The 14,387-nt window shown below is 42.2% G+C and overlaps 1 protein-coding gene across 14 annotated transcripts in view; it reads right to left on the bottom strand.

Annotated features, from left to right (window-relative positions):
• CADPS (calcium dependent secretion activator) overlaps nucleotides 1-14,387 on the bottom strand; it is a 478,500-nt gene that overhangs the window by 169,237 nt on the left and 294,876 nt on the right. For all 14 annotated transcript variants that reach the window (XM_065884698.1, XM_065884694.1, XM_065884691.1 and 11 more), the window contains one exon: nucleotides 9,774-9,840. In XM_065884698.1, the coding sequence (XP_065740770.1) occupies nucleotides 9,774-9,840 (67 nt within the window). The remainder of the gene's footprint in view (nucleotides 1-9,773; nucleotides 9,841-14,387) is intronic.

The following is a 14,387-nucleotide window of genomic DNA, read 5'->3' as shown; positions in this document are numbered from 1 at the left end:
TTTTACCTGATATGACTATGGCCCTGGCTCTGGTTGAGGTTGTCAAGCTCTCAGACTTGACACAGGCCTTTCGGTCAGAAGTTAGGGACTAGACTTTTATGCATTTATTTATGCCCTCCGTTTCTTTTAGTATTTTACTTTTTGCAGGCCAGTTCTCAGCACTGAGCCGCATGTCTCAGCCCGCCCTCCCCCTTGCCACTGAAGGAGTGCTTTTGGTCACTTTGAAAAGTCTTCCCTTCATCTCAGACAAGTGCAGGAGTGACATGCTGTCACAAGCAATGAATGCTTGATCTCTAGGTGCCAGTCATGGGAGAGCCATCCTCAGCCCTGGACAGCACGGCTGTTGTCACTGGTGTGGCCCTCACGACCCACACGGGCATCAGCCCACGTCAGTGCTGGGCGCGGGCTCTGCAGCTACAGGCCAGCCTTCAGGTTCCTGTCGCCTCGGTGCATCCAGACCCAGCGCAGATACTTAGCATTTCTACATCTGGCTTATCTGCAAGGAGCCCGGGGCAGAGCAAGACTCCTTCAGGCTTCGGGCTAAAAGCTCAGGGGCGTATTTACCATCCACGATGTCAAACGTCTTAGTGAAGTAGTGCCACATCCCTCATCTTAGCTCCCTTTATTAAAACAGACATTTACTAAGTGAACTTTGATCCCGGCTGGGGACATCTTTTATCTCCTTCTCTATGGGTCTGATTTTTTTTTTTTTTTTTTTGGTAAGAGGCTGCACACATCTCCCACAGTCCTCAGCCTGAAGGTCCCAGTGGCAAGATAAAGGGAGTCCACGGGAGAACGTTTTACTGGTTGATTTATCTATTGCTGCCCTCTGTTGGTTCCTGATGAAAACTTCTGCCCGACGTGGGTTTCTTGATCACGCATATAGTTTGAAGAATCTGTTCCTTATATTGCAAGGTCTTGATGGGCTTCAAGGGAAACATAAAGCCACTCAGGGTATGTTCATAAGTGGACATGTATTATGCTCTGTAATAAGCAGAACAACGAGTAAAGTTCTCTTCTAAAAAGGAGGATTTAAGAGTACAAGCTTTGGGTGAGGTCACACAGGCCTGGGGCCCCATCCCAGCTCTCAGAAGCTGTCACGTATATAACTCAGAGTCTTCATCTGTATTTTACCTGTGTCTTATTGTGACTGGAGGATTAACAGAGCAGTGAAGGGCTTTTCACACCGTGTGTGACACTCCCCTAGCAAATACTCAATTTATGCATTTACGTAAGCAGTTGCCATGCATTTGGCACTAACGTCCTAACACAAAGTAGCTGAGGAGGTGTATTTGCCTACTAGATTATAAATCTTTTGAAGGTATGCCTAGGGAGTCATACACCTTGGTTATATTCCCCTTGCCATGAGCGAAATCTACCACGTAACAGGCATTCACTAATTGAGTCTGATTGGTTCTAGAAAAATGAGTATGTACCATCCAATAAAGAGGTTTTCTCCCTCCCAAATTTACATGTTTCTCCAATCCACTACTGATCCCACGGACAACCTATCTTCCACACCCCCGGCATGATAGTGAACACAGACATTGCTGGAACAGTTCTGCAATGCTTTTTTACCTCTCTGGCAACACGGAGATGATATAGTTCGTTAATATGACGATTAGCCAAATAGACGATTGCAGACACTTACTTGAGATCAGAGAAATATCACGACAGAAGGCTGTTATTTCAAGATTCAGGCATTTACTCTAACTACATGCTTGGGGCTTTCTGACTTTTCCTTTTTCTATTTCAGGTCCTTGCTTCTTGGAGCACTGTATGTTGCTGCCCCCTGCTGGTGATACTGTTGAAGTTCTTCCGGGCAAACTTGGGGCTCAAAAAAACTCAAATTGGTTTATTAGGACCATTTTAATCTGGAATTTGGCAACTTACTTTAGGAAAAAAAGGAGGAGAGAAGAAATGATTTGTTTTTGCATATTTCTAATTACTGCAAGGTTGGAGGGAGCCTCAGACTTTCTAGAGAGCTTGAAGTGTGAGGGAATAGCAAGGGTCTGGGAGCTGCTAAATTGTTTTAAGCCTTGACCTTCCAGAGTGTGCTGCATTGAGAGAGCTTGCCTGACGGGGGGGGGGGGGGGGGGGGGGGGGGGGGGAAGTCGGCTTAGATGAAAGTACAGTCAACAGATGGTACAGATAGAGAGACTGAGTCTTGATGACTTTGTTTAAGCTCTGGACCTAGCCATGCCAGAAAACTCTTTAGTTAATTAGTAATTTAATGAACTAACCAATATATTTCTTCCTCTTCTAAAACTTAAGCTAATTCGGGTTGACTGTTGTCATTTACAAACAGAACATAAATGCAAATGCCCTTTAGGGCCATTGTGAAGTTGAGTGGGAAGAATGAACATTCATTCAGTTATAAATCATTCACCTATAAATCATTCATTATGTGCCTTACAATTCACTTTCATAGTTAACTTAAAATTGTTTTCTGGGTGACAACTGTTGTATTATAGGGTGTTCTATATTATCAGACAATATCTTATCTCATGCAGATTTAGATTTTTTTGAAAACTGGAACGGTCAGAATTTGGGTGCATTATATTATCTCTAGGGAATCCGAAACAGGTTATGATTTAGGGACCACATTGTCTCTAACTGATGCAAGGTGTGTGAGTTCTAGGACACTGTATCTAGGACATTGTGTAAACCTCCGTGAGCACAGTGCCATCTCAGTGCTTGGTGTCCTGGAAGACATCTGGAATCAGAAGGCCTATGTTAGGATTCACATAGGCTGCCTATGAGCCACTGACCTTGAGCAAGTCATTTAACCAGCCTCAGCCTCAGCCTCAGTTTCCTCCAATGCGAAATAGGGATAAGACGTGTCCTTAACACAGTACAGAAATCTTTGGAGCACAGCAGAAAAATATTTTAGAATAAAAAGATGATAGAGGTGAGGCTTTCTAACCTGGTCTGGATGACGGGTTGGCTTCTTCCACTCCTCTCCTCCCACACCCAAGGTGGGGAGCTCAGGGTGGAGCTCGTGGAATTGGCACCTTCATCATTAACATTGGTTTGCTCGCCGTTCCCAACAACGGTAATCAACATATTTGCTCCTTACCATGGCCCCTGGGGTTTAGAATGAGTTTACCCAGCAATGTCTTGACTCAGGGTGCCGGGGACCCGTTTCTCCTTAATCCTTGTGTTAGGGTCTGCAGCCATGTTCATAGGGCATATACTGGGGTTTCAAGGAACACAGCTGAGAGGCTTTGTCATGCCATTTGCACAAAATCATCTGTTTAGCTACTCTGATGCTCAGTTCCTTGGAGAACATAAACTCTGAGAGAGTGTGGTCGAAAAGGAATGGGAGACTTCAGTTTAAAAGGGACAATGACCTCTGAGGCAGTGTTTCTCCAAAGGTGGTCACTGGACCCCCTGCATCAGGATCTCCTGGGCTGCTTGTGAAGCATACAGATTCCTGAGCTCCATCTCAGAGTCTTCTGCGCATCAGACGCCTCCGGATGGTCCTTGGGATCTGGGATCTTAGCTCCCCGACCAGCGATCAAACCCGTGCCCCCTGTGTTGGCAGCACGGAGTCTTAACCACTGGACCGCCAGGGAAGTCCCTCTGCATTTTAAAAAACACCCAGTGCAGGCAGTCCAGGGCCATACTTGGAGAACACTGTGTAGGAACACTGAAGTCTCTGGGAGAGAAACACCCTGCAAGTGCTTCATTCCCTTCAGAGCTGGTAGGGCAGACTCCAGCCACATCCATAATCATTTTAGCCTCGATCCTTAAACACGGGAATTGCTGCTTTGGCTCCACACCCCTCTAAGGGTGGCCTTTGTCCCTGGTTAGTAGGAAGCCCATTTATAACCTATCTTTGGTTCCCCAAGGTAGTAGCTCTAAAAGGAAATCTCCCTGAGAGAATTTAATAGTTTTGCATTACAGACAGAAATGTAGACTCTCTCTTTCTCTCTCTCTCTCTGTGTGCGTGTGTGTGTGTGTGTGTGTGTGCGCGTGTGTCAGAGAGAGAGAGACAGACAGACAGACAGACAGCTGGGGTGGGAGAGGAGATGAACTTTGAGGAGACTGGTGTTGGATGTGTTCTCCTTAGGCTTTTCAAACAATTTTCCTTGTATTAAATCTAACGGAACTCATAATCACGTTGGAAATTATGTGTTACCAGCTGTCTACAAAAAACACTCCATGAGACCCAGCGCCTGAATAGAAAGGCACATTCAGTAAGTCGCTTGGGTAGCTATGACTCCTATGTGGTGGTTTCACACTGTCCCACAGAGATCCCTCTGAGGCTGCTGGGGAGTTGGGGGCAGGATGGAGAGAATCTGCTTTCTTCCTCAGCTCCTTCCCCCTTCCCCATATTTGACCAGACTGGTTCTCCTGTTTTCACTTTTGCATTTCAGTGAAAGGGTGTGATGGCTTAGAGAAACCGAAAATCATTTGTACCTAAGACTGGATTCAACACTGCAGGCATCTGCTGGGCGCCTGCGGTCACTGCCTGAGCTGCCATCTTTCTTTCAAGCAACTTGGGATATTTTTGCTTTCCCTGAATTGGGCCAGGACTGAGGGCCTTGAACTTCTCTCCTGCAACTCTGTTGGCATTGGGGTTGTTTCAAAGGGCTTAAGTTGTTCTTTGTCATTTTGATAGAATGCCTGTGTGATCACTTAAACAGCAGAGATGAAAAACTGAGAAGACTCTAAAAGTGATGCAGTATTTTCTAGGCAGGCCGCCAAAATTGCTTGTAGACACTGTTGTAGTGAACAGGACAAAAATGGGAACAGAAGACTTGAGTTTTCCTCCTGGCCCCCCCATTACCTTTGTGATGGTGGGGCTGTCATATCACCTCTGCAGGCCACAGAAGGTGTTAATGGAGACTTTGGATTTAGGCTGAAACAGAAGGTTGAATTTGGGGGATGCATGTCCCCAGGGTACCTCAAGGGCTCTTTAAAGCTAGTGAGAATCACATGTACGTGAAACCTCTCATGAAATCCTTGTAGGAAAAATGCCGAGCTGTAGACAGGCTTTGGATGCCCTTTTCTGATTTTCAGAAGTGAGCACATAGCTTGCTTTGTAGCTACTGAGCACTTCTTATCTTCTCTTGGTAGAAGGCTCAGTGTGAAGGCCCTAAAACGTCTGTGCTCCAGTCACACGGCCTAGAACAATCATTCTCTTCTTTTGGGTTCAGTATATATCGTATAGACATGGCTTCACTAATATTTTCAGCACAATTCCTCTTTTTTTTTCTGAAGAGTTTTTTTCTCCCCTAAAATCTCTCCCAAAGTAAGAGGTCAGTGACATCTTCTAAGTACTTCATCATTTCAAAGATTGTCAGAGAAAAGTCTTGTGTCCAGTAACTGGCTACCTCAGTGGGAGGAGAGACTCCATATTACATGACAAGGCCACTTACCCCACTTCCTCTTGGAAGGTGTCACCAGCCACTGTCTAGGTCACATGATCTTTCCTGTCTCAGAACCACATGAAGCATTGCCTGGGCTCTTTTTCTCTCTCTTCCTTTTCCTTCTTTCTTCCACTAAACACTTCCTGAATGGCCATGCCAGACACTGAGCTGGGGTGTGAGTGTGTGTGTGTGTGTGTGTGTGTGTGTGTGTGTGGTGGGGTAAAGAGGGAACCACAGCTAGATGAGCTGGAAACAGAACTGACCCTGAAACAGCACATGGTCTACTGAGGGAGGCCAGACCACAAGTGATTCTAAGGGAGGCTGCTCTGCCAGGTGGGAAGCATGCAAAGGGGAGAATCACCCATAATCCAGAGCTGCCTCTTTTAATGTATCTTTTTTCTTTTATTCCAGCATTTGAAATCTTCATCTTAAATCTTTTTTTTTCCTTTTTAACATCTTTATTAGAGTATAATTGCTTTACAATGGTGTGTTAGTTTCTGCTTTATAACAAAGTGAATCAGCTATACATATGCATATATCCCCATATCTCTTCCCTCTTGCGTCTCCCTCCCTCCCACCTTCCCTATCTTACCCTTCTAGGTGGTCACAAAGCACCAAGCTGATCTCTCTGTGCTATGCGGCTGCTTCCCACTAGCTATCGATTTTACATTTGGTAGTGTATATATGTCCGTGCCACTCTCTCACTTTGTCCCAGCTTACCCTCCCCCCTCCGCATGTCCTCAAGTCCATTGTCTAGTAGGTCTGCGTCTTTATTCCCATCCTGCCCCTAGGTTCTTCATAACCATTTTTTTTTTTTTTTTTTTTAGATTCCATATATATGTGTTAGCATATGGTATTTGTTTTTCTCTTTCTGGCTTACTTCACTCTGTATGACAGACTCTAGGTCCATCCACCTCACTACAAATAACTCAATTTCATTTCTTTTTATGGCTGAGTAATATTCCATTGTATATATGTGCCACATGTTCTTTATCCATTCATCTGTCAATGGACATTTAGGTTGTTTCCATGTCCTGGCTATTGTAAATAGAGCTGCAATGAACATTGGGGTGCATGTGTCATTTTGAATTATCATTTTCTCAGGGTATATGCCCAGTAGTGGGATTGCTGGGTCATCTGGTAACTCTATTTTTAGTTTTTTAAGGAACCTCCATACTGTTCTCCATAGTGGCTGTACCAATTTACATTCCCACCAACAGTGCAAGAGGGTTCCCTTTTCTCCACACCCTCTCCAGCATGTACTGTTTGTAGATTTTTTGATGATGGCCATTCTGACTGGTGCGAGATGATACCTCATTTTAGTTTTGATTTGCATTTCTCTAATGATTAGTGATGTTGAGCATCCTTTCATGTGTTTGTTGGCAATCTGTATATATTCTTTGGAGAAATGTCTATTTAGGTCTTCTGCCCATTTTTGGATTAGGTTGTTTGTTTTTTTGATATTGAGCTGCATGAGCTGCTTGTAAATTTTGGAGATTAATCCTTTGTCAGTTGCTTCATTTGCAAATATTTTCTCCCATTCTGAGGGTTGTCTTTTCGTCTTGTTTATGGTCTCCTTTGCTGTGCAAAAGCTTTTAAGTTTCATTAGGTCCCATTTGTTTATTTTTGTTTTAACTCCTAACTCTAGGAGTAGGTCAAAAAGGATCTTGCTGTGATTTATGTCATAGAGTGTTCTGCCTATGTTTTCCTCTAAGAGTTTGATAGTGTCTGGCCTTACATTTAGGTCTTTAATCCATTTTGAGTTTATTTTTGTGGATGGTGTTAGGGAGTGTTCTAATTTCATTCTTTTACATGTAGCTGTCCAGTTTTCCCAGCACCACTTATTGAAGAGGCTGTCTTTTCTCCATTGTATACTCTTGCCTCCTTTATCAAAAATAAGGTGACCATATGTGCATGGGTTTATCTCTGGGCTTTCTATCCTGTTCCATTGATCGATATTTCTGTTTTTGTGCCAGTACCATACTGTCTGGATGACTGTAGCTTTGTAGTATAGTCTGAAGTCTGGGAGCCTGATTCTTCCAGCTCCGTTTTTCTTTCTCAAGATTGCTTTGGCTCTTCGGGGTCTTTTGTGTTTCCATACAAATTGTGAAATCTTTTGTTCTAGTTCTGTGAAAAATGCCAGTGGTAGTTTGATAGGGATTGCACTGAATCTGTAGATTGCTTTGGGTAGTATACTCATTTTCACAATGTTGAGTCTTCCACTCCAAGAACATGGTATATCTCTCCATCTGTTTGTATCATCTTTAATTTCTTTCATCAGTGTCTTGCAGTTTTTTGCATACAGGTCTTTTGTCTCCTTAGGTAGGTTTATTCCTAGGTTTTTTTTTTTTTTTATGTGTCTTGTCACTCCACTTACATGCTCTCTTTAGGGTAGATATCAGCTGTTTCTGCCTACTCAGCATCCATTTCTTTTTCTGGTAATGGCATGCTGATTTTGCACTGGAGACAGCTCAGTGGCACTGTGAATCAAAGCAACATGGTCTGCCCTTCTGAAAAGCTGGTGTGACACAAGCTGGACCAATCCAATTCCCTCTCTCAGATTTGGTCCTCAAGTGGAGACACAAAGACAGAAAACGGTCTGAGGTGATTTTGTCTTACAGCCATGTCAATGACACTGGCCATGGTTCCCACCACCTGGATTTCTGGAACTACTCTGGGTACTAGTTTTTATCACCAATCCTATGAACTGCCACAAGAGCCTTCCAATACACTTTTTTTTAAAACCTTACTTACCTTGAGTCTGTTTCTGCTATTTGCCTATAAAGAACTGTAAGAGATCCTCTTCTGGAAGTGAGAGACCAGGTCTCCCAGTTCTTCTCTATGACCTATCAATGTACCCTTCACAAAATAGGTACTCAGTAAATGTTGGTTAGCTGATATTCTGAGGAAATGTATCTCTGGATGAAATGTCTTCCATCACTTAGCTGGGGCTTATTTGGATGGCTGGGAATAATTCCAAAGTTTTCCTTTGGTTAATTTATTTTAAGGTTTTGTTGCACCCCATAGTGATTATGAAAGCAAAGATTACCTCTTGCTTCTAGATGCAAGACAGATGCTGTTTGCCTTCGAGACACAGTAGAAGCTTGAGTAGATCTGTAGAAGGTGTAGCCTTAGAAGCTCAGGGTTGGTGGAACTTTCAAGGCCATTTAGACTAAGAGGCAGCTGCTTTTATTGTGAGATTTCAGAATCCGTAGTGCTCAAAATACTAGTCAATGCTCATAGCCAACACAATAACCCAGTAAACACCTTTAGTCACTAAATTACAAGTTGACTCACTTTGTGACATCTTTCAGAGGACAGAATAAATTAACTTTTGGCAAATTGAATTATAGCTCCCATGCTCTGGTGGAGCTTGCAAATTAAAAAAAGGCAATGACAAATTCCTTTGTAAACTGAAAAATCCTGATGCAAAAAACAAACAGACCAAAAAAAAGGGGGGGCATGGAGATTTTCAAGGACATGCATTACTATTTCTGGAATCTTTTTTTCTTAAAGATACAATGAAGAGGGCAATAATATTATTTATATATTACTGATGTATTATTAACATCAATATCTATATCTACACCTGCATCTTTATATACAGAGATGTACCCTGCTGCATGGTTAATGATAGTTCCAATTGCGGAAGCCCAAAGTACCTCCGAAAGGAAAATTCCACAGGTATTAGAATCTGAGCTATATGTGCATTCATGAAACAATGTCTACAATGATTGTGTTCAAAAACAGAAAAGCAAGTTGATGAACAACATGGAGAGTTTGATTATTTAAAAAAAGCCTATGTGGAAAGATATATTTAGATGGTTAAACATAATTATAGGGGGTCTGGAAGCCTCAGACATCAAGAAGACTGGAATGTTCTTCCACAGGTGATTCAAAATCAAACTTACTAAACAATGAAAAAGATGTAAAAAGTCCAACTCAATTCTGGTTTTTCTCATAATGACTACCTTAGTGCTTTTAGAAACAGCAGGTTCTTCTAAAATAATGTTAGTGTCCCTGTTACCCTAATCAGACACACACGTGCGCCCTCCCTGGGTTCCTGCATCGCTGGCAGGGGTGGGAGTTTACTGCTCCCACATTTCATATATATTTCTGTATTGTTAGAATTAAAAAATTATGAGCATGCATTAATTTTTAGAACTGGAAAGTGATGTAAAAAGGAAAAGGAGCAGAAGGGAGCGCTCTGGGTACTGGAAATGTTCTGTATCCCTCTGAACAGTGGTTGCATGCATAAGTAACGTATAGGAATTCACTGAGTTAAACACTTGAGCTTTGTGCACTTAAGGTAAATTATATCAAAAACATTAATGAATCCTATCGCATCTTTAAAAATAATGGCTCTTAAGACTGATATTAGAGTTGAAGAGTTACCTGCACTAAGACAAAAAATCTTTTCTTCCATCTCTTCCAGACATTCTTACCGATGGCCCATAAATACCTGAAGGAAAGCAAAAAGACCAGAGATGCATTAATGCTTGAGCTAGTGAGCTGTTTAACTCGCTTTACCATGAAGCTGGGTGCTCGCAAACAAGGAGATTCACAGGGCTCAGGAACAGATTGCAGACTCTGGAGCTGTGTGGTTGAGAAGAATGAAGAGCAGCAGGCAGGGTCTACTTTGGTTTGTAGGAGGAATTGTGGCCCATCATCAGACTTGCCTTAGAACCTTGACTGATTCCAGGAAACACCTTGGAAAATGTTACATTGTACCTTAATTTGTCTATGTGCTAAACTCTTATAGGTAGGGAAACTCCTGAGAGCTGTTGCACAGGAGAGAAAAAAAGAGTGCTAAATCTCACAACTCCAACTCTTTCACCTCCTGTCAAGTCTCTTTCAGGAAAACCTTTAGTAAACAAAGCAAACCTTGTCTGCTTTTGCTGTAATTCCGGCAAATGTAGTTACGTTACAGAAAGGAAGTTTCAAGTCGGCATAGAAAGTCCTCCCTTCACCCGTCCCTCTCCCCGAATTGCTCTTCTGTTGATGGAAATTAATCTTTATGCAGAAAAAATTTAGTTAAAGGGGGGTTGAGAACAACAAAAGCACACTTCAAAGCTGTCTGGAGATTTTGTGATCAGTGTTACTAATTCATTCGTAATTACCCCGTTGGCCTGATGGATTGATACACGTTGAACTGGCATTGATCAAGGAAGTGAGGCTGGTGGTTTTCAAGCTCTACTGGACCAAGTGAAGAGAGATCTGGTCATACTCAAACCCAATCAAATCCTCGAGTTCCAAAACTGGCTTTATGTGCTATCAAAACCCAACTGGACAACTTCCAAATCCCCACTTCACTTGGAATCAGACACAATTTCTGCTTTGGAACACAATGAAGAAAGCGCCTAATTAAAATGTACACTGTTTGACAAATTTCAGGGGCTCGTAGCAGTGGCTGCTGGCCGAAGTACTCAGACCTTCATGCCAGGAATCTGAGTCTTCCGGGTCCTTTTTCTTCTTCATGCTGATTCTTTAATTACCAAGTGCACTTGATTTTTACCTCCTGCCAAGTTCCTTACTTTGCTCACACCTCCACTCTTTCAGTCCCAGCACACATTTTACGGCCATGGTAAACCACAGAGGAAACTCTTAATCGGTTTCACCAGAATGAGTTTCATCCTCCTCCTGGCCGTGGGACGGATCCTACCATCTGCATGTATGAATTAATTTCCCTGCTGAAACTCCTTCAGTGAGTCTCCCCCACTGACACGAGGGGAGCCCGCAACTTTGACCACTTATCTTGCACTTCCATGATTTATCCCAGATCGGTCCATCTGTTGTACGATTTACTTGCCTTTTTTCTTTAAATTGACGTATTTAACAAGAATAAATTTATTTTGAAAGGAAACTTTACACTGTAGCTTTGATATACTAATTTTATATTATATAATGCACATTAAAATACATAAATAACTGCTTAACTAATACATGCGTGTCTGTATACCACGAAACAATCTTGTGTACCATCAGTGGTAAGAAGAGACCCAGGGAAACCTTAGCCTATAGAAACAAGATGGAGCATCTTGACCTGGCCTAAAAATGACTTTGTTTGCCAGCTATGCTTCACTCTCTAAATTTAGCTTCTGTGCCTTATGTTACCTGTAATTCCTCACCACACCATAAAGTTGCACACCCCCATAACTTTGCACGTGTTATGGTGCCCGGAATGCCTTCTCCCTGCTCCTTATGTTAGAATTCATATTCTTCCTAAGTTTGAATCCTTACCGTGATGTCATCACCTCCTGGGCCCTGCACATAATTCTGCTGGTAGCTACAATGATCACACTGCTATAATTTATTTATTTTCATATGTATTGTTTCTATTGGATTGTGAGTTCCTTGAAGGAAGGAAACTTGTTCTTTTTTTCTAAATTTTCCTTTCTAAATTCCTAGCACAGCTTTTGAGGTATGGTAGGTGGTCAGTATACATTTGCCATATTTCAGTTAGTTATGAATGCCTTGGGAAACCAGAGCCATCTTTATCAAACTTTCTGATGAGAGTTTCACACATTGCATAGAGACATGCACTCCACTGCCAAGTTCTTTCAGTTTTTTTTTTTTTTTCCTCCCAAAATATATCCCATCTATTTCTATCTCCACTGCTACTCCCCATTCAAGCTACTATCATGTCTACCCAGACCACAGCAACAGGCTCCTCTCTGGTCTCCCTGCTTTCACTCTAACTCTTTTCATTACATGGCAGACAGAGTGATCTTTTGATGGGCAAATTAGATCAGGAATACACTCCATCTAAGTAAGGATGGGAAACTATAGAAGGGTTTTAAGCAGGGAAGTGACACAATTATATTTCTATTTAAGATGATCCCAGTGGCTGCTGAGTGGTTAATGCACTGTAGATGGAAAAGGCAAGAGAGAAGGCAGGGACACCAGTGAGACGGTTACAGTAGTGTAGACAACAGAGAGAGGATGGTGGCTGGACTGAGGCTGTGGAAATGGCTGGATGGCTGGTAAATGCATCAGCCCCGAGGCCAACATGGTCAGCTCTGGTTACGTGGATTACCTAGCTGCCCTGGACAGTGTTCTTAACCTTCTTGAAATAATATATAAACGTATCCATGGCAGAAACGGACCTAACAGGAACCTTCAGCCAGGTCCAAGGAGAGACAGGGTCATTGGTCTGTACCGATTAAGAGTATAGTGTTCCAGTTCTAGTGGTTAATCTGAGATGTTGGACAAGATGCTTAACCACTCGGTGCTCTGGAAAACAGGGCCAGGAATGGTCCCTCTCTTGCAGGGTGGTTGTGGAGATTAAATGAGATGATGCTTGTGAAGTACAAGCACGAGGCATGGCAGGAAGTAGATGCATAATAAGTATCAGCCTTATTATAAAATATCTTTGAGTACAGAGGTAAGTGTATCGTTACGAGTAGTTATTAATAGCTAAATATGTGACAAGAAATCTCCTTGGACATATGTACACAGGGAAATAGATGAATTAAAAGATAAATAAGACAATGGGTGAAAATTTTTCTATTTTTAGTAATGGCTAGTAACGCTGTAACTCTCATACTTTTCTGGCTGCTACTACCAATTTTTCTTACTTCTTGACTTGAATCCACATAAAGAGATTCAAAACAACAAACATAGCTACGACCTCTAAAGTGTTTATAGTTTTAACTGATGAGAACGGAAGTAGGAAAAGGAGTTCACGTGAACCCACAGAATGTAATTCATATGGTATCATTAATTTTTTCCTTCATGATAAAAATACTAGCTACTGCTCGTGAAGTCTTACCAGTCTTCTGTGCTGTGCCAGGTACTTTATGTGAATTTATTATACCCACCCGGAAGGGTTAAGAGCTTGAATCTGGAGCTTACGTTGCTTACATTCCTGCATGACCTTGGGCAAGTTACTAAACTTGTCTCTACCTCAGTTTTCTCATCTGTACAATGGGGACAGTAATAATGGTACCTACTTCAAGTGTTGCTGTGAGGATTAAAGAAGTTAATGAAACATAAAGTGCTTAGAACAATATCTGGCACAAAGTAAGCAATTATTACTCGGTATGTCATTATGTTATCGCTCCTATTTTACAGCTGAGGAAACTGAAGTTCAGAAAGGTCAAGTAATTTCTCCAGGGCGCCAAGCTGGTGAATGACATAGCCAGAATTTACACCCAGAACACTCTGGCTCCAGAGGGCCCTCTTCAGCATGCTATTCTTCCTCTTATAGATGACAAACTTTGGTTTCTTTATTGAACTAAGAACACGAATGGCTATTCCAATCAAACAGAGAGGACTTGTGGTTGAAGGCTTCTGAATGGGAAAGCTGAGTGGGATCAGAGGAAAATGAACAATGCTCCTTTGGGAAGTATCATTTGGTTTGCATGAAAGAAGGGCTTTCCCTCTGAGGCTTCCTCAGAATTTATTGCTAATTTGGCACATACCAGATGTCAAAACCAAGAAAAACTGAGGGCTACAATGTACAGTTTCCGTCTATTCAGCTCTGGTTCTATATTTTCTTAGGTTGAAACACGCTCATTAAGCAGAATGAAAAGTACCTGGAGCAGGGGGAATTCTGTCATTGTAGACATACAGGTGGCTTCCCCCCTCCAGCTCTTCATTCCATAGACAGATCTACCTGTGTGGGCATTAGTGACCCTCAACTACCTCTTCAGGCTATCCAGATATTTGGAAATCTGGATTTATGAATAGATAATCAACATTCTAGTACAGTGAGCTGAAGTTTAGCTGAGGGGTTACATCTCAAACTCAAGGTGGAAATACCTAGGTGGGAATTCTGGGTCCTTAGGTCTTTTTAGGCTTAGCTGACCCATGCCTCAGTTTAATCATCTGTAAAATGGGGTTAGCACAGGATCTACTTCATCTGGCTGTTGTGAGGACAGATGGAGATGATGCATGTCAAGTTGTTGGCACAGTAACTGGCCCCCAGTAAGTGCTCAGTAGACCTAACTCTATGCTCCCTGCAAGAAATGCACTTTAAATCTAAAGACACAAAGAGGCAAAAAATAA

Source organism: Phocoena phocoena, chromosome 10 (assembly GCF_963924675.1).
Source record: "Phocoena phocoena chromosome 10, mPhoPho1.1, whole genome shotgun sequence".
NCBI classification, from domain to species: Eukaryota; Metazoa; Chordata; class Mammalia; order Artiodactyla; family Phocoenidae; genus Phocoena; species Phocoena phocoena.
This window is presented reverse-complemented; position numbering and strand designations above follow the sequence as displayed.